We start from the raw sequence: 13,233 nt of genomic DNA, 5'->3' as shown, positions 1-13,233 counted from the left end.
GGTATTATATGCAACAAATCTTTGCTTAATATACTCACACCCTTCCTTGATAACCTGGTGGTAAGAGACACAGGAACAGCCTTGCAGTTTAGGTTTCTCAATTCTTGAGTGAGGGATGCAGTGCGTAGAAGACACATATTCTATGAGCTATTGAAGCGAACTTAGGGTTTACTTAACTAACTTAAACTTAAAATCAAAACCTAATAAACAAAGAATAAAAACTTAGGGAAACCAAGCTTCGCCTATTTCCTTTGAAACTTAAAGTTTAAAAAGAAGAAGTATAGCCTAATGATAGTAGCAGTCATTGCAGATCGATAGAATAGATAGAGAGAGAGAGAGTAGAAATTGAATAAGTAAGAATAGAAAATGGAGTACTCTGTCGAGGTGGGTCACCTCTTTTTTGGGCAAACTGCTGGAAATCCTTCCTCCTATGCCCAAATTTCATTCCTCACCCACAAAATGTTAGGGCATATTTCCATTTCCTGACTGGCTGGGGGCTCCAGCATTTCTATACAGTAGCTATCCCTCAGAGTTACAGGGCTACCAGTATCTCTGTCCCCTCTCTGGTCTTTTAATGCCAGATATCAGGCCTTGTAGTCTTCCCTCTCATGGGGTGGAATCCCACGATTCTCCCACCCTCAGACTAGGCTCTGGGCTATAACACACTGCGGGTCGACTGTGCTTGGCGAGCAGGTCCGAGTGTCTGTGGTTCTCCCCTCTGGGAATCTGTGTCCAGTGGTGAGTCGATTGACCAGCCAGCCTTCGAGAACCAAAATACTGTTGAATCCGAACAGCAGGAAGAAAGTGGAACATGGGAGAATCAGAGGGTTTTAAAACAGCAATCTGTACAGATCTCTGACCCCAAGCCCTTCTGCTCTGACAGGGACCCAGGCAGGCTGAGGGCCTTCAGACTTCCCAACAGTGTCTGTACCTGTCAGACTGAAGAGATTCTCACAACAGCTGCCCCACCTCTGGACAGACTGACAGAACTGGCAAAACAAGCTGTGGAATGTGGCTGGAACTCAGAAACGGGCTCTTCCCAGCTTCTAGCTTCTGTGTTCTCTCTTGACCTCCCTGGGGTGGTGGCTGAGCAATGGCTTTTTCTGAGCTATTGCTTCCCTTCTTGCTTGTTTTCCAGCAGCCTGCTATGAAACTAGGAAGATCCATATTGGTTTCACCCAATAGAGCCATAACTTAAATATCCCAAATGTTAACACAGTATAGCTCTGCAGCAAACATCCCAAGAACTGGGTTTAACATACACATTCATTATGGCAACTCAGCTCCATGTCTGTCACAATGCTGTTCCCAGATGCCACTTATTTTATGAATACAGGACGGAGACAGTCAAAGTGCAAGCGAGAGAGAGAGAGAGAGCAATGAACTACTTTCACGTGGGAAATGAAGTTCCATTTCCATGAATACTCATTCATTTGACTTGTTTACATTTCAGCCTCCTGGACCCTAACTTGGAACTGCTGTAATTTTAATAAACCACAGCATGAGCTTTTTTCACAGCCATATGATATTGGTGGCTCATAGTCATCCTATGATCAACCAAAACTTCAAGGACTTCTCCTCCTCCGTTACTTCTAATTGATGAGTCCCCAGCTTATAACGAAAATTCTTGTTATTAATCCCTAAATGCATGACCTTACACGTCTCACTATTCAATTTCATCCTATTACTATTACTCCAGTTTACAAGGTCATCCAGATCCTCCTGTAGGATATACCTGTCCTTCTCTAAATTGGCAATACCTCCCAGCTTTCTATCATCTGCAAACTTTATTAGCACACTTCCACTTTTTGTGCCAAGGTCAGTAATAAAAAGGTTAAATAAGATTGGTCCTCAAACCCATCCTTGAGGAACTCCACTGGTAACCTCCCTCCAGCGTGACAGTTCACCTTTCAGTAGGACCCGTTGTAGTCTCCCCTTTAACCAATTCCTTATCCACCTTCCAATTTTCCTATTGATCCCCATCTTATCCAATTTAACTAATAATTCCCTATGTGGCACGGTATCAAACGCCTTACTGAAATCTAGATAAATTAGATCCACTACATTTCCTTTGTCTAAAAAATGTGTTACTTTCTCAAAGAAGGAGATCAGGTTGGTTTGGCACGATCTACCATTTCTAAAACCATGTTGTATTTTGTCCCATTTGCCATTGACTTCAATGTCCTTAACTACCTTCTCCTTCAAAATGTTCTCCAAGACCTTGCATACTACAGATGTAAGTATTCTAAACCTTCCTGATTTACATGACAAAATATGTCTAACTAGTGGATGTCAGGGAGAAACTTTCCCTGGGATCAGAGTATTTCTTAGTTCGCTATTGCAGGGCTTCTTTCACCTTCCTTTGCAGCATTTCGTAATGCCTACTGGAGACTTGGCTAGACAGACTGTAGGTCTGATCCAGTCTGGCAGTGCCTACCTTCCTATTGGGGGCATAAATACAAGACAATATTTTTGCTGATTTTCCCTTGAGGTCCTGAGAATCCCTCGACTTGCACTGAGAGCAGAAAGATTTCTCGCTAACTATCACCTAGTCTACTCTTCTATTTCTTTTCAGGAAGAAAAGTTTAAAACTCCCCAGATGTGCCCAGTATATTATGTCAGCTGTCAATGACACTAAATTCAACTCTGTAATGTTCCTTCTCACCAGGATACCTGGGCTGGAAGACATCCACCTCTGGATCTCTATCCCCTTCTGTTTCATGTATGTTCTTTCAATTGTAGGAAATTCAGTCATTCTGTTCATTATAAAAACAGATCCAAGCCTCCATGAGCCCATGTACATTTTCCTTTTCATGTTGGCCGTCACAGACCTTGCCTTATCCATAACTACTATACCGACGATACTGGGCATATACTTGTTTAACTTTAGGAGAATCAGCCTCGAGGCCTGTTTTGCCCAGATGTTCTTCATCCACTCGCTTTCAAAAATTGAGTCCTTTGTCCTCTTGTTGATGGCCTTTGACCGCTTCACCGCAATTTGTAACCCACTGAGATATACCTCCATCTTAACTCCACCGAGAATATCCAAGATGGGCCTGTTGGCTGTGGTGAGATCGGTGGCCCTAATACTCCCACTACCCATTCTCCTTAAACGATTCCCATACTGTCGAGATAATGTCCTCTCCCATTCCTACTGCCTGCACCCGGACATCATGAAGGCGGCTTGTTCAGACACCTCAGTGAACAGCATCTATGGCTTGTTTGTTAAAGTCATGACAGATGGATTGGACTCGTTCCTCATCTTCCTCTCTTATGTGATGATCCTCAAAACAGTGCTGAGTATCGCATCCCACAGAGAGTGTCTCAGGGCCCTGAACACCTGTGTCTCCCATTTCTGCGCTGTCGTGCTCTTCTACATATCAGACATTGGCCTGTCTTTGACACACAGATTTGGAAATAGCTCTACTTACTTGCTTCAGTTTATCCTGGGTTACATCTACCTGCTGGCCCCGCCCCGATGAACCCTATTGTGTACAGTGTGAAAAGCAAACACCTGCGTGAGAGGATAATCAGGGCATTTGTCAAGTGAAGGGTCAGTTCATCACCTGGCTCCAGTGCTGGTGACATGGGGGAGGAAAAACAGGAGTGATGGGCATGGCCACGAATTTCATCCTGGATCCTCTGCCCATGAAGCCCTTTCCTCTGCCCCATCTCTTCTCCAAAGACCACACCTCTCCTATTCCCCTTTACCCGAGACTCTGCCCCCTTAGCCAGAGTCAGGCCTTGCTTAGAGTTACACAGCGAACCAGAGCCACTATGAGGTGCCCTACACCCGCTACATTTTATCCCCCAGGATGTACAAATCAGGGAATGTGGAGAGTCTTGGGCTCCCCACAGCAACCTTTGCAGCCAGGGCAGCTCTTGAAATTGCCCGACTCTGGCCTGGCTCAGAGGCAGAGCCTTGGGGAAAGTGGAGGAGCAAGAGGGTGGGCTTTGTGAGAATATATAGGTCAGAGGATAGGGCTTCAGGGGAAAAAGGGGAGTAGGGTCTGAACCAACGCTGACTGTAGTAATCAGGACCGTGGGGGTGATCCTGAGTGCAGGATAAGGCTGGGGCTGGAGGGTAAGAGATGTTGTGTTTTGGAGAAGACTAAAGAAATGCAACCCCACAAAGGGGGCTCTTGTTTTAAGTATCTGAGGCTGACAGTAAGTGATTGCAAGGACCATAGAGGGATGGGCAGGGTTCCTTCAGGGCCACCTCAGACCCCAAGAGGCACTCTGGGGTGGTTCCATCCACAGGGCTTGGCCATAGTGGGCTGTGCTCTTCGAAGTTGTTACCAATGGGCAGATGTCATCCGAGCCCCCAGGCTGCTCTAAACTCTGCTGAGAGAGGGAGAAAACAGGCCAGTGAATAAAACCCCTGTAACTGGCCCATGGCCATCCACACTCTATACAGCGCAGTGGGGAGGTCTGCTGGTGCAGCAGAGAATGCAACCAGGCCTGTCAACACTCAGGTGTCTGGAAGGCTGGTCCTGTTGTCTGGGCACGGCTCTGAAACTCCAGACAGCTGGGTTTGATTCCCAGGCCATGCGTGACTGTGGACAAGCTATTTCATATCTCTGCACAGGTGGATAATAGCCTTGCCCTGCCTCACAGCAGTGGTGGGAGGATAAATACATTCGATGCAGTTCGATACTCTGAGACCCTAAGATCAGGCCTGTGTCAGGGTTCCACAGAGCAACACCTCTGATATTCGTCTATAAAAGGCCTCTTACTCAGCCTCCTGTGAGAGCTGGCTTCTGGGAAGCCCCATGACTCCAGCCCCTTAGTATCTGTGGCAGATGTGGGGGTGACAGTGAAGGTTAAGTGGTGGATTTCTGAGGGAAATGTTGGAGTGTCATAGGGAGGTTCAGCACAGTCACAGAACCAGTGATTGTAAGCCATTGAGGCTAAATGGGTCTCACTACCAAACTATGGATCAATGGCCTCGGGGGCCTCCTCTTTGATTGTCTGGTTGAGAGAAAGCAGTCTGAGGGCAAAGGCCAGCTTCACAACTAGGCCCTGTAACAAAGAAGAGGCTGAGCACTATGGTGGTTACGCCCAGGCTCATACAGGTTTCAGCAAAGGCTGCTTCCTCCCGAAAAGGAAAGACAGATGGGACGATGCTCTAAGAGCCACAGGGAAACTAGGCTGGGTCCCAAGAGCGTCTTGTCTTCCCAAAAGAATGTAAGTTGGTCTTCCCAAAAGAATGTAAGTTGGGCCAGTTCTGTTTGCTACTAAAGCTCCTCATTTCAAGGAGGCTGGGAGTGACTGTATAGGTCTGGTCAAAGTAAGAGTCTCATGTGACCATTCAGTGCTGCTGGGTGATAAGCTTTTATCATCGATGGGATGTTGTTCCCAGCTCACACAGTGGGACAATTAAAAACATCAGGATCCAAGAACAGCCATAGTGGGTCAGACAAATGTTCCATCTAACCCAGTGTCCTGTCTTCCAATAGTGGCCAATGCCAGGTGCCCCAGAGGGAATGAACGGAACAGGGAATCATCAAGTGATCCTTCTCCTGTCGTCCATTGCCATCTTCTGGGAAACATAAGCGAGATATACCATCCCTGCCCATCCTGGCTAATAGGGATATAGGACCTCTCCTCCACTAATTTATCTAGTTCTTTTTTGATCCCTGTTATAATCCTGGCCTTCACTAAATCCTCTGGCAAGGAGTTCCATAGGGTGGCTGTGCATTGTATAAAGAGATACTTTCTTTTGTTGTTTTAAATCTGCTGCCTATTAGTTTCATTTGGTGACCCTAGTTCTTGTGTTATGAGAAGGAATAAATAACATATCCCTGTGTACTTTCTCCACACCCATCATGATTAAATTGTGAGATTCCTCTCACGACAGGAAAGGATCTGGTTTACAGGGTAAAGAGAACATATATCCTTGTTTCACTGTTATAGTCTTGAGTCTTCTAGGCCAGCATATATTCTTGTTGAGTGATTGTAAGCATTCAGAATAGCAACTTTCTTCAGTTGCATCCAAAATAGAAATTCACTCAAGAGAATAAATAATAGGTTTCTAGAAGTTAAGGAAAGAAGGGACCATTAGATTATCGAATCTGACCTCCTGGAGACTTTCTCCCAGTTTACCCCCATATGAGCCCAATGACTTGTATCTGACTAAAGTATCACTTCTGTTCCTCTAAAGCGTATCTTTTAGGAAGGCATGTAATATTGGTTTGGAGACATCAGGAGAATCCACAACGTCCTTTGAGAGTTTGTTCCCCTGGTTAATGACCAACACAGTCAAAAATATGTGTGCCTGTGTGCTGCAGGAGTGAACAAAGCAAATGAGATCCTAGAATGTGAGAGGCGAGATAGGGAATTAGTAGGATCCTTATAACAGACACTGGTCAGACTTCCTCTGGCAAACTATGTAAAATTCTGGTCACGTGTATTACAGAAAGAAGAATTCAGACTGGAACAGGTGCAAAGAAGGGCTCCTAGGATGGTCAGGGCAATGGAGGGCCCAGCTTTTGGAGGAGACTGGAAGAATTTGGCTGGTTCAGCATAAGACAATGCAGGCTGCATGGGGATCAGATTGCTCTATAAATACATCGGGTCGGGAAAGGGGGAAACACCAGGAAGGGAGCCAAGCTCCTGAAGCTAAAGGACACCATTGGTACAAGAACAAATGAGAAGAAACTGGCCAAAAGCAAACTGAGGCTGGAAATGAGAAGTTGGTTTCTGAGCATTAGAGTAGGGAGGTTCTGAAACTGCTGCCCAACAGAAAGGTGGGGAGACAACATTTGAAGATAGAGTTTGACAGGTTTATGCACTGGGTGATATGGCGGGGTCGCCTGCCATAAAAGGGGACTGGGCTCATTGACCCAGGAGATCCCTTCCAGTCTCATGTCCCTATGGATCACATTAGCCCATTCTGAGTCCCACTGAGAGCTCCTGTGGAATTGCTTGTCCACTTTGACCGTGCTCTGTGCCCTGGCCGATGGTTTTGTCCCTCAGGAGATTCAGGAGAAAGCATGACTCAGCCTTATTGTCTGGAAAAGGAATTGTTCTTGGGTTCCTGTTTAGTGTTGTCACAGGAGTGTAATTGCATGAGTTTCTGGTAATCGCAGCATGCTGAGCTGCCAGCTGCCCCCACTCAGTCACTTGCCCCAGAGATGAAGGATGGTTCAGGGTTAAAGTGCGAACCCGGGGCTCCTAAGAAGTGGCTTCAGTTCCATGCTCTTCCAAAGACTTCTTCTGTGACGTTGTGCAACTCACTTAGTCCATCTGTGCCTCTGCAATATGAGTTTTAATCCAGCTCAATGTAAAGGTGTACATCTAGGAAGAAGGGATGCTAGCCATCCCTATTAGATGGGGGTTTCATAACTGGGAATCAGTGATCCTCAAAAAGACTTGGGGGGGTCACAGTGGTTAATCAGCTGAACATGAGCTCCTAGTGTGACACTAAGAATGAAAAAGCTAGTGCAATCCAGGATGTACAAGCAAGGGAATCTCGAGTTTGAGCAAAGGTTATTTTTCCTCTATATTTGGCACTGGTGCAACCACTGCTGTAATGTTGTGTCTAGTTCATTTGTCTACAGTTCAAGAAAGACATTGATAAATTGAAGACAGTTCAGAGAAGAACCATGAGAATGAACTGAAAGCAATGGCAGACAATTGTTTCACGCCTTTTTTCCTGAGTTACCTGTGCAGACACCAGACTACGGCAAGCATGGAGCCCACTCAGATCACTTTGGCAATTAGGAGCACATTAAACACCACGCGCATTATCCAGCAGTATATGCAGCACCAGAACCTGCCAAAGCGAAACCGGGCGAATAGGTGACGTCAGCACGGTGACGAGAGTGTTGCGGACATGGACACAGATTTCTCTCAAAGCATGGGTCCTGGCAATGCAGTCATCACGGTGCTAATGGGGCAGGTTCATGCTGTGGAACGCCGATTCTGGGCCTGGGAAACAAGCACAGACTGGTGGGACCGCATGGGGTTGCAGGTTTGGGACGATTCCCAGTGGCTATGAAACTTTTGCATGCGTAAGGCACTTTCATGGAACTTTGTGACTTGCTTTCCCCTGCCCGGAAGTGCATGAATACCAAGATGAGAGCAGCCCTCACAGTTGAGAAGCGAGTGGCAATAGCCCTGTGGAAACTTGCAACGCCAGACAGCTACCGGTCAGTTGGGAATCAATTTGGAGTGGGCAAATCTACTGTGGGGGTTGCTGTGATGCAAGAAGCCAACACAATCAAAGATCTCCTGATATCAAGGGTAGTGACAATGGCAAATGTGCAGGTCATAGAGGATGGCTTTGCTGCAATGGGATTCCCTAACGGTGGTGGGGCAATAGACGGAACCCATATCCCTATCTTGGCACCTGAGCACCAAGCTGGCGAATACATGAACCACAAGGGGTACTTTTCAATGGTGCTGTAAGCACTGGTGGATCTCAAGGGACGTTTCATCAACATCAACGTGGGATGGCCGGGAAAGGTACATGACGCTCGCATCTTCAGGAACTCTGGTCTATTTCAAAAGCTGCAGGAAGGGACTTTCTTCCCAGACCAGAAAATAACCGTTGGGGATGTTGAAATGCCTATAGTTATCCTTGGGGACCCAGCCTACTCCTTAATGCCCTGGCTCATGAAGCCGTACACAGGCAGCCTGGACAGTAGTCAGGAGCTGTTCAACTACAGGCTGAGCAAATGCAAAATGGTGGTAGAATGTTTAAAAGCGAGCTGACGCAGTTTACTGACTGAGTTAGACCTCAGCGAAACCAATCTTCCCACTGTTATTACTGCTTACTGTGTGCTCCACAATATCTGTGAGAGTAAGGGGGAGACGTTTATGGTGGAGTGGGAGGTTGAGGCAAATTGCCTAGCCGCTGGTTACATGCAGCCAGACACCAGGGCGTTTCGAAGAGCACAGGAGGGCACGGTGCACATCAGAGAAGCTTTGAAAACCAGTTTTATGACTGTCCAGGCTGTGGTGTGAAAGTTCTGTTTGTTTCTCCTTGATGAAACCTCCTGCCCCTTGGTTCACTCTTCTTCGCTGTAAGCTAACCACCCTGTCCTCCTTCGTTCGATCACCGCTTTCAGAGGCAATAATGACATTGTTGCTTCACTTTTATGCATTCTTTATTAATTCATCACACAAATAGGGGGATAACTGCCAAGGTAGCCTGGGAGGGGTGGTGGAGGAGGGAAGCACCGGGAGGGGTGGTGGAGGAGGGAAGGACAAGGACACACAGCACTTTAAAAGTTTAAAACTTTAAAACTTATTGAATGCCAGGCTTCTGTTGCTTGGGCAATCCTCTGGGGTGGAGTGGCTGGGTGGCCGGAGGCTCCTCCACCGCATTCTTCTGCATCTGGGTGAGGAGGCTATGGAACTTGGGGAGGAGGGCGGTTGGTTACACAGGGGCTGTAGTGGCGGTCTGTGCTCCTGCTGCCTTTCCTGCAGCTCAGCCATACGCTGGAGCATATTAGTTTGATCCTCCAGCAGCCTCAGCATTGAATCCTGCCTCCTCTCGTCATGCTGCTGCCACCTTTCAGCTTCAGCCCTCTCTTCAGCCAGCCACTTACTCTCCTCAGCCCGCCATCTCTCCTCCTGGTCATATTGTGCTTTCCTGCACTCTGAAATCGTCTGCCTCCACGCATTTGTCTGTGCTCTGTCAGTGTGGGAGGACAGCATGAGCTCAGAGAACATTTCATTACAAGTGTGTTTTTTTCACCTTCTACTCTTCACTAGCCTCTGGGAAGGAGAAGATCCTGTGATCCTTGAAACACATGCAGCTGGTGGAGAAAAAAAAAGGGACAGTGGTATTTAAAAAGACACATTTTATAGAACAATGGGTACACTCTTTCAGGGTAAACTTTGCTGTTAACATTCCATTCCATTTCAAGGTCGCATTTTGCCTCCCACCAGTGTGTGGCTAGCCGCTTCCCCTGCCCCCCTCCCCATGGCAAACAGAGGGGACCATTTATGTTCAGCCACAGGCAAAGAGCCCAGCAGGAACGGGCACCTCTGAATGTCCCCTTAAGAAAAGCAGCCTATTTCAACCAGGTGACCATGAATGATATCACTCTCCTGAGGATAACACAGAGAGATAAAGAAAGGATGTTGTTTTAATGCCAGCAAACATACCCTGCAATGCTTTGTTCTACAATGATTCCCGAGTAGGTGCTACTGGCTTGGTGTGGTAAAGTGTCCTACCATGGTGGACGGAATAAGGCTGCCCTCCCAGAAACCTTTTGCAAAGGCTTTGGGAGTACATCCAGGAGAGCCGCAAAGACCGGGGCAAATTAATCATTAAACATGCTTTCTTTTAAACCATGTATAGTAGTTTAAAAGGTACACTCACCAGAGGTCCCTTCTGTGCCTGGCGGGTCTGGGAGGCAGCCTTGGGTGGGTTCTGGGGCTACTGGCTCCAGGTCCAGGGTGAGAAACTGTTCCTGGCTGTTGGGAAAACTGGTTTCTCTGCTTGCTTGCTGTGAGCTATCTACAACTTCATCCTCATCATCATCTTTCTTGTCCCCAAAACCTGATTTTGTGTTGCCTCCATCTCCTTTGAAGGAGTCAAACAACAAGGCTGGGGTAGTGGAGTCTGAACCCCCTAAAATGGCATGCAGCTCATCATAGAAGTGGCATGTTTGGGGCTTTGACCCGGAGCGGCCGTTTGCCTCTCTGGTTTTCTGGTAGGCTTAGAATCATAGAATCATAGAATATCAGGGTTGGAAGGGACCCCAGAAGGTCATCTAGTCCAATCCCCTGCTCAAAGCAGGACCAACTCCCAGTTAAATCATCCCAGCCAGGGCTTTGTCAAGCCTGACCTTAAAAACCTCTAAGGAAGGAGATTCTACCACCTCCCTAGGTAACGCATTCCAGTGTTTCACCACCCTCTTAGTGAAAAAGTTTTTCCTAATATCCAATCTAAACCTCCCCCACTGCAACTTGAGACCATTACTCCTCGTTCTGTCATCTGCTACCATTGAGAACAGTCTAGAGCCATCCTCTTTGGAACCCCCTTTCAGGTAGTTGAAAGCAGCTATCAAATCCCCCCTCATTCTTCTCTTCTGCAGGCTAAACAATCCCAGCTCCCTCAGCCTCTCCTCATAACTCATGTGTTCCAGTCCCCTAATCATTTTTGTTGCCCTTCGCTGGACTCTCTCCAATTTATCCACATCCTTCTTGAAGTGTGGGGCCCAAAACTGGACACAGTACTCCAGATGAGGCCTCACCAATGTCGAATAGAGGGGAACGATCACGTCCCTCGATCTGCTCGCTATGCCCCTACTTATACATCCCAAAATGCCATTGGCCTTCTTGGCAACAAGGGCACACTGCTGACTCATATCCAGCTTCTCGTCCACTGTCACCCCTAGGTCCTTTTCTGCAGAACTGCTGCCTAGCCATTCGGTCCCTAGTCTGTAGCTGTGCATTGGGTTCTTCCGTCCTAAGTGCAGGACCCTGCACTTATCCTTATTGAACCTCATCAGATTCCTTTTGGCCCAATCTTCCAATTGGTCTAGGTCCTTCTGTATCCTATCCCTCCCCTCCAGCGTATCTACCACTCCTCCCAGTTTAGTATCATCCGCAAATTTGCTGAGAGTGCAATCCACACCATCCTCCAGATCATTTATGAAGATATTGAATAAAACCGGCCCCAGGACCGACCCTTGGGGCACTCCACTTGATACCGGCTGCCAACTAGACATGGAGCCATTGATCACTACCCGTTGAGCCCGACAATTTAGCCAGCTTTCTACCCACCTTATAGTGCATTCATCCAGCCCATACTTCCTTAACTTGCTGACAAGAATACTATGGGAGACCGTGTCAAAAGCTTTGCTAAAGTCAAGAAACAATACATCCACTGCTTTCCCTTCATCCACAGAACCAGTAATCTCATCATAAAAGGCGATTAGATTAGTCAGGCATGACCTTCCCTTGGTGAATCCATGCTGGCTGTTCCTGATCACTTTCATCTCATGCAAGTGCTTCAGGATTGATTCTTTGAGGACCTGCTCCATGATTTTTCCAGGGACTGAGGTGAGGCTGACTGGCCTGTAGTTCCCAGGATCTTCCTTCTTCCCTTTTTTAAAGATTGGCACTACATTAGCCTTTTTCCAGTCATCCGGGACTTCCCCGGTTCGCCACGAGTTTTCAAAGATAATGGCCAGTGGCTCTGCAATCACAGCCGCCAATTCCTTCAGCACTCTCGGATGCAACTCGTCCGGCCCCATGGACTTGTGCACGTCCAGCTTTTCAAAATAGTCCCTAACCGCCTCTATCTCCACAGAGGGCTGGCCATCTCTTCCGCATTTTGTGATGCCCAGCGCAGCAGTCTGGGAGCTGACCTTGTTAGTGAAAACAGAGGCAAAAAAAGCATTGAGTACATTAGCTTTTTCCACATCCTCTGTCACTAGGTTGCCTCCCTCATTCAGTAAGGGGCCCACACATTCCTTGGCTTTCTTCTTGTTGCCAACATACCTGAAGAAACCCTTCTTGTTACTCTTGACATCTCTGGCTAGCTGCAGCTCCAGGTGCGATTTGGCCCTCCTGATAACATTCCTACATGCCCGAGCAATATTTTTATACTCTTCCCTGGTCATATGTCCAACCTTCCACTTCTTGTAAGCTTCTTTTTTATGTTTAAGATCCGCTAGGATTTCACCATTAAGCCAAGTTGGTCGCCTGCCATATTTACTATTCTTTCGACTCATCGGGATGGTTTGTCCCTGTAACCTCAACAGGGATTCCTTGAAATACAGCCAACTCTCCTGGACTCCTTTCCCCTTCAAGTTAGTCCCCCAGGGGATCCTGGCCATCCGTTCCCTGAGGGAGTTGAAGTCTGCTTTCCTGAAGTCCAGGGTCCGTATCCTGCTGCTTACCTTTCTTCCCTGCGTCAGGATCCTGAACTCAACCAACTCATGGTCACTGCCTCCCAGATTCCCATCCACTTTTGCTTCCCCCACTAATTCTACCCGGTTTGTGAGCAGCAGGTCAAGAAAAGCACCCCCCCCTAGTTGGCTCCTCTAGCACTTGCGCCAGGAAATTGTCCCCTACGCTTTCCAAAAACTTCCTGGATTGTCTATGCACCGCTGTATTGCTCTCCCAGCAGATATCAGGAAAATTAAAGTCACCCATGAGAATCAGGGCATGCGATCTAGTAGCTTCCGTGAGCTGCCGGAAGAAAGCCTCATCCACCTCATCCCCCTGGTCCGGTGGTCTATAGCAGACTCCCACCACTACATCACT

At 47.4% G+C, this 13,233-nt stretch overlaps 1 protein-coding gene across 1 annotated transcript; it reads left to right on the top strand.

The window, feature by feature from the left end:
* The first annotated feature begins 2,615 nt into the window (after positions 1–2,615).
* On the top strand, positions 2,616–3,482 carry LOC144929549 (olfactory receptor 51G2-like). Its single transcript, XM_078849381.1, has one exon. The coding sequence runs from the start codon at positions 2,616–2,618 to the stop codon at positions 3,480–3,482; it is 867 nt and encodes a 288-aa protein (XP_078705507.1).
* Positions 3,483–13,233: the final 9,751 nt, after the last annotated feature.

Source organism: Lepidochelys kempii, chromosome 1 (assembly GCF_965140285.1).
Source record: "Lepidochelys kempii isolate rLepKem1 chromosome 1, rLepKem1.hap1, whole genome shotgun sequence".
NCBI classification, from domain to species: domain Eukaryota; kingdom Metazoa; phylum Chordata; order Testudines; family Cheloniidae; genus Lepidochelys; species Lepidochelys kempii.
The sequence above is the reverse complement of the archived record's forward strand: the minus strand, read 5'-3'. Positions and strand labels throughout refer to the sequence as shown.

Excerpts from the sequence above, each read along its gene's own strand:
- LOC144929549 (XM_078849381.1), top strand. The coding sequence starts at position 2,616 with ATGTCAGCTGTCAATGACACTAAATTCAACTCTGTAATGTTCCTTCTC.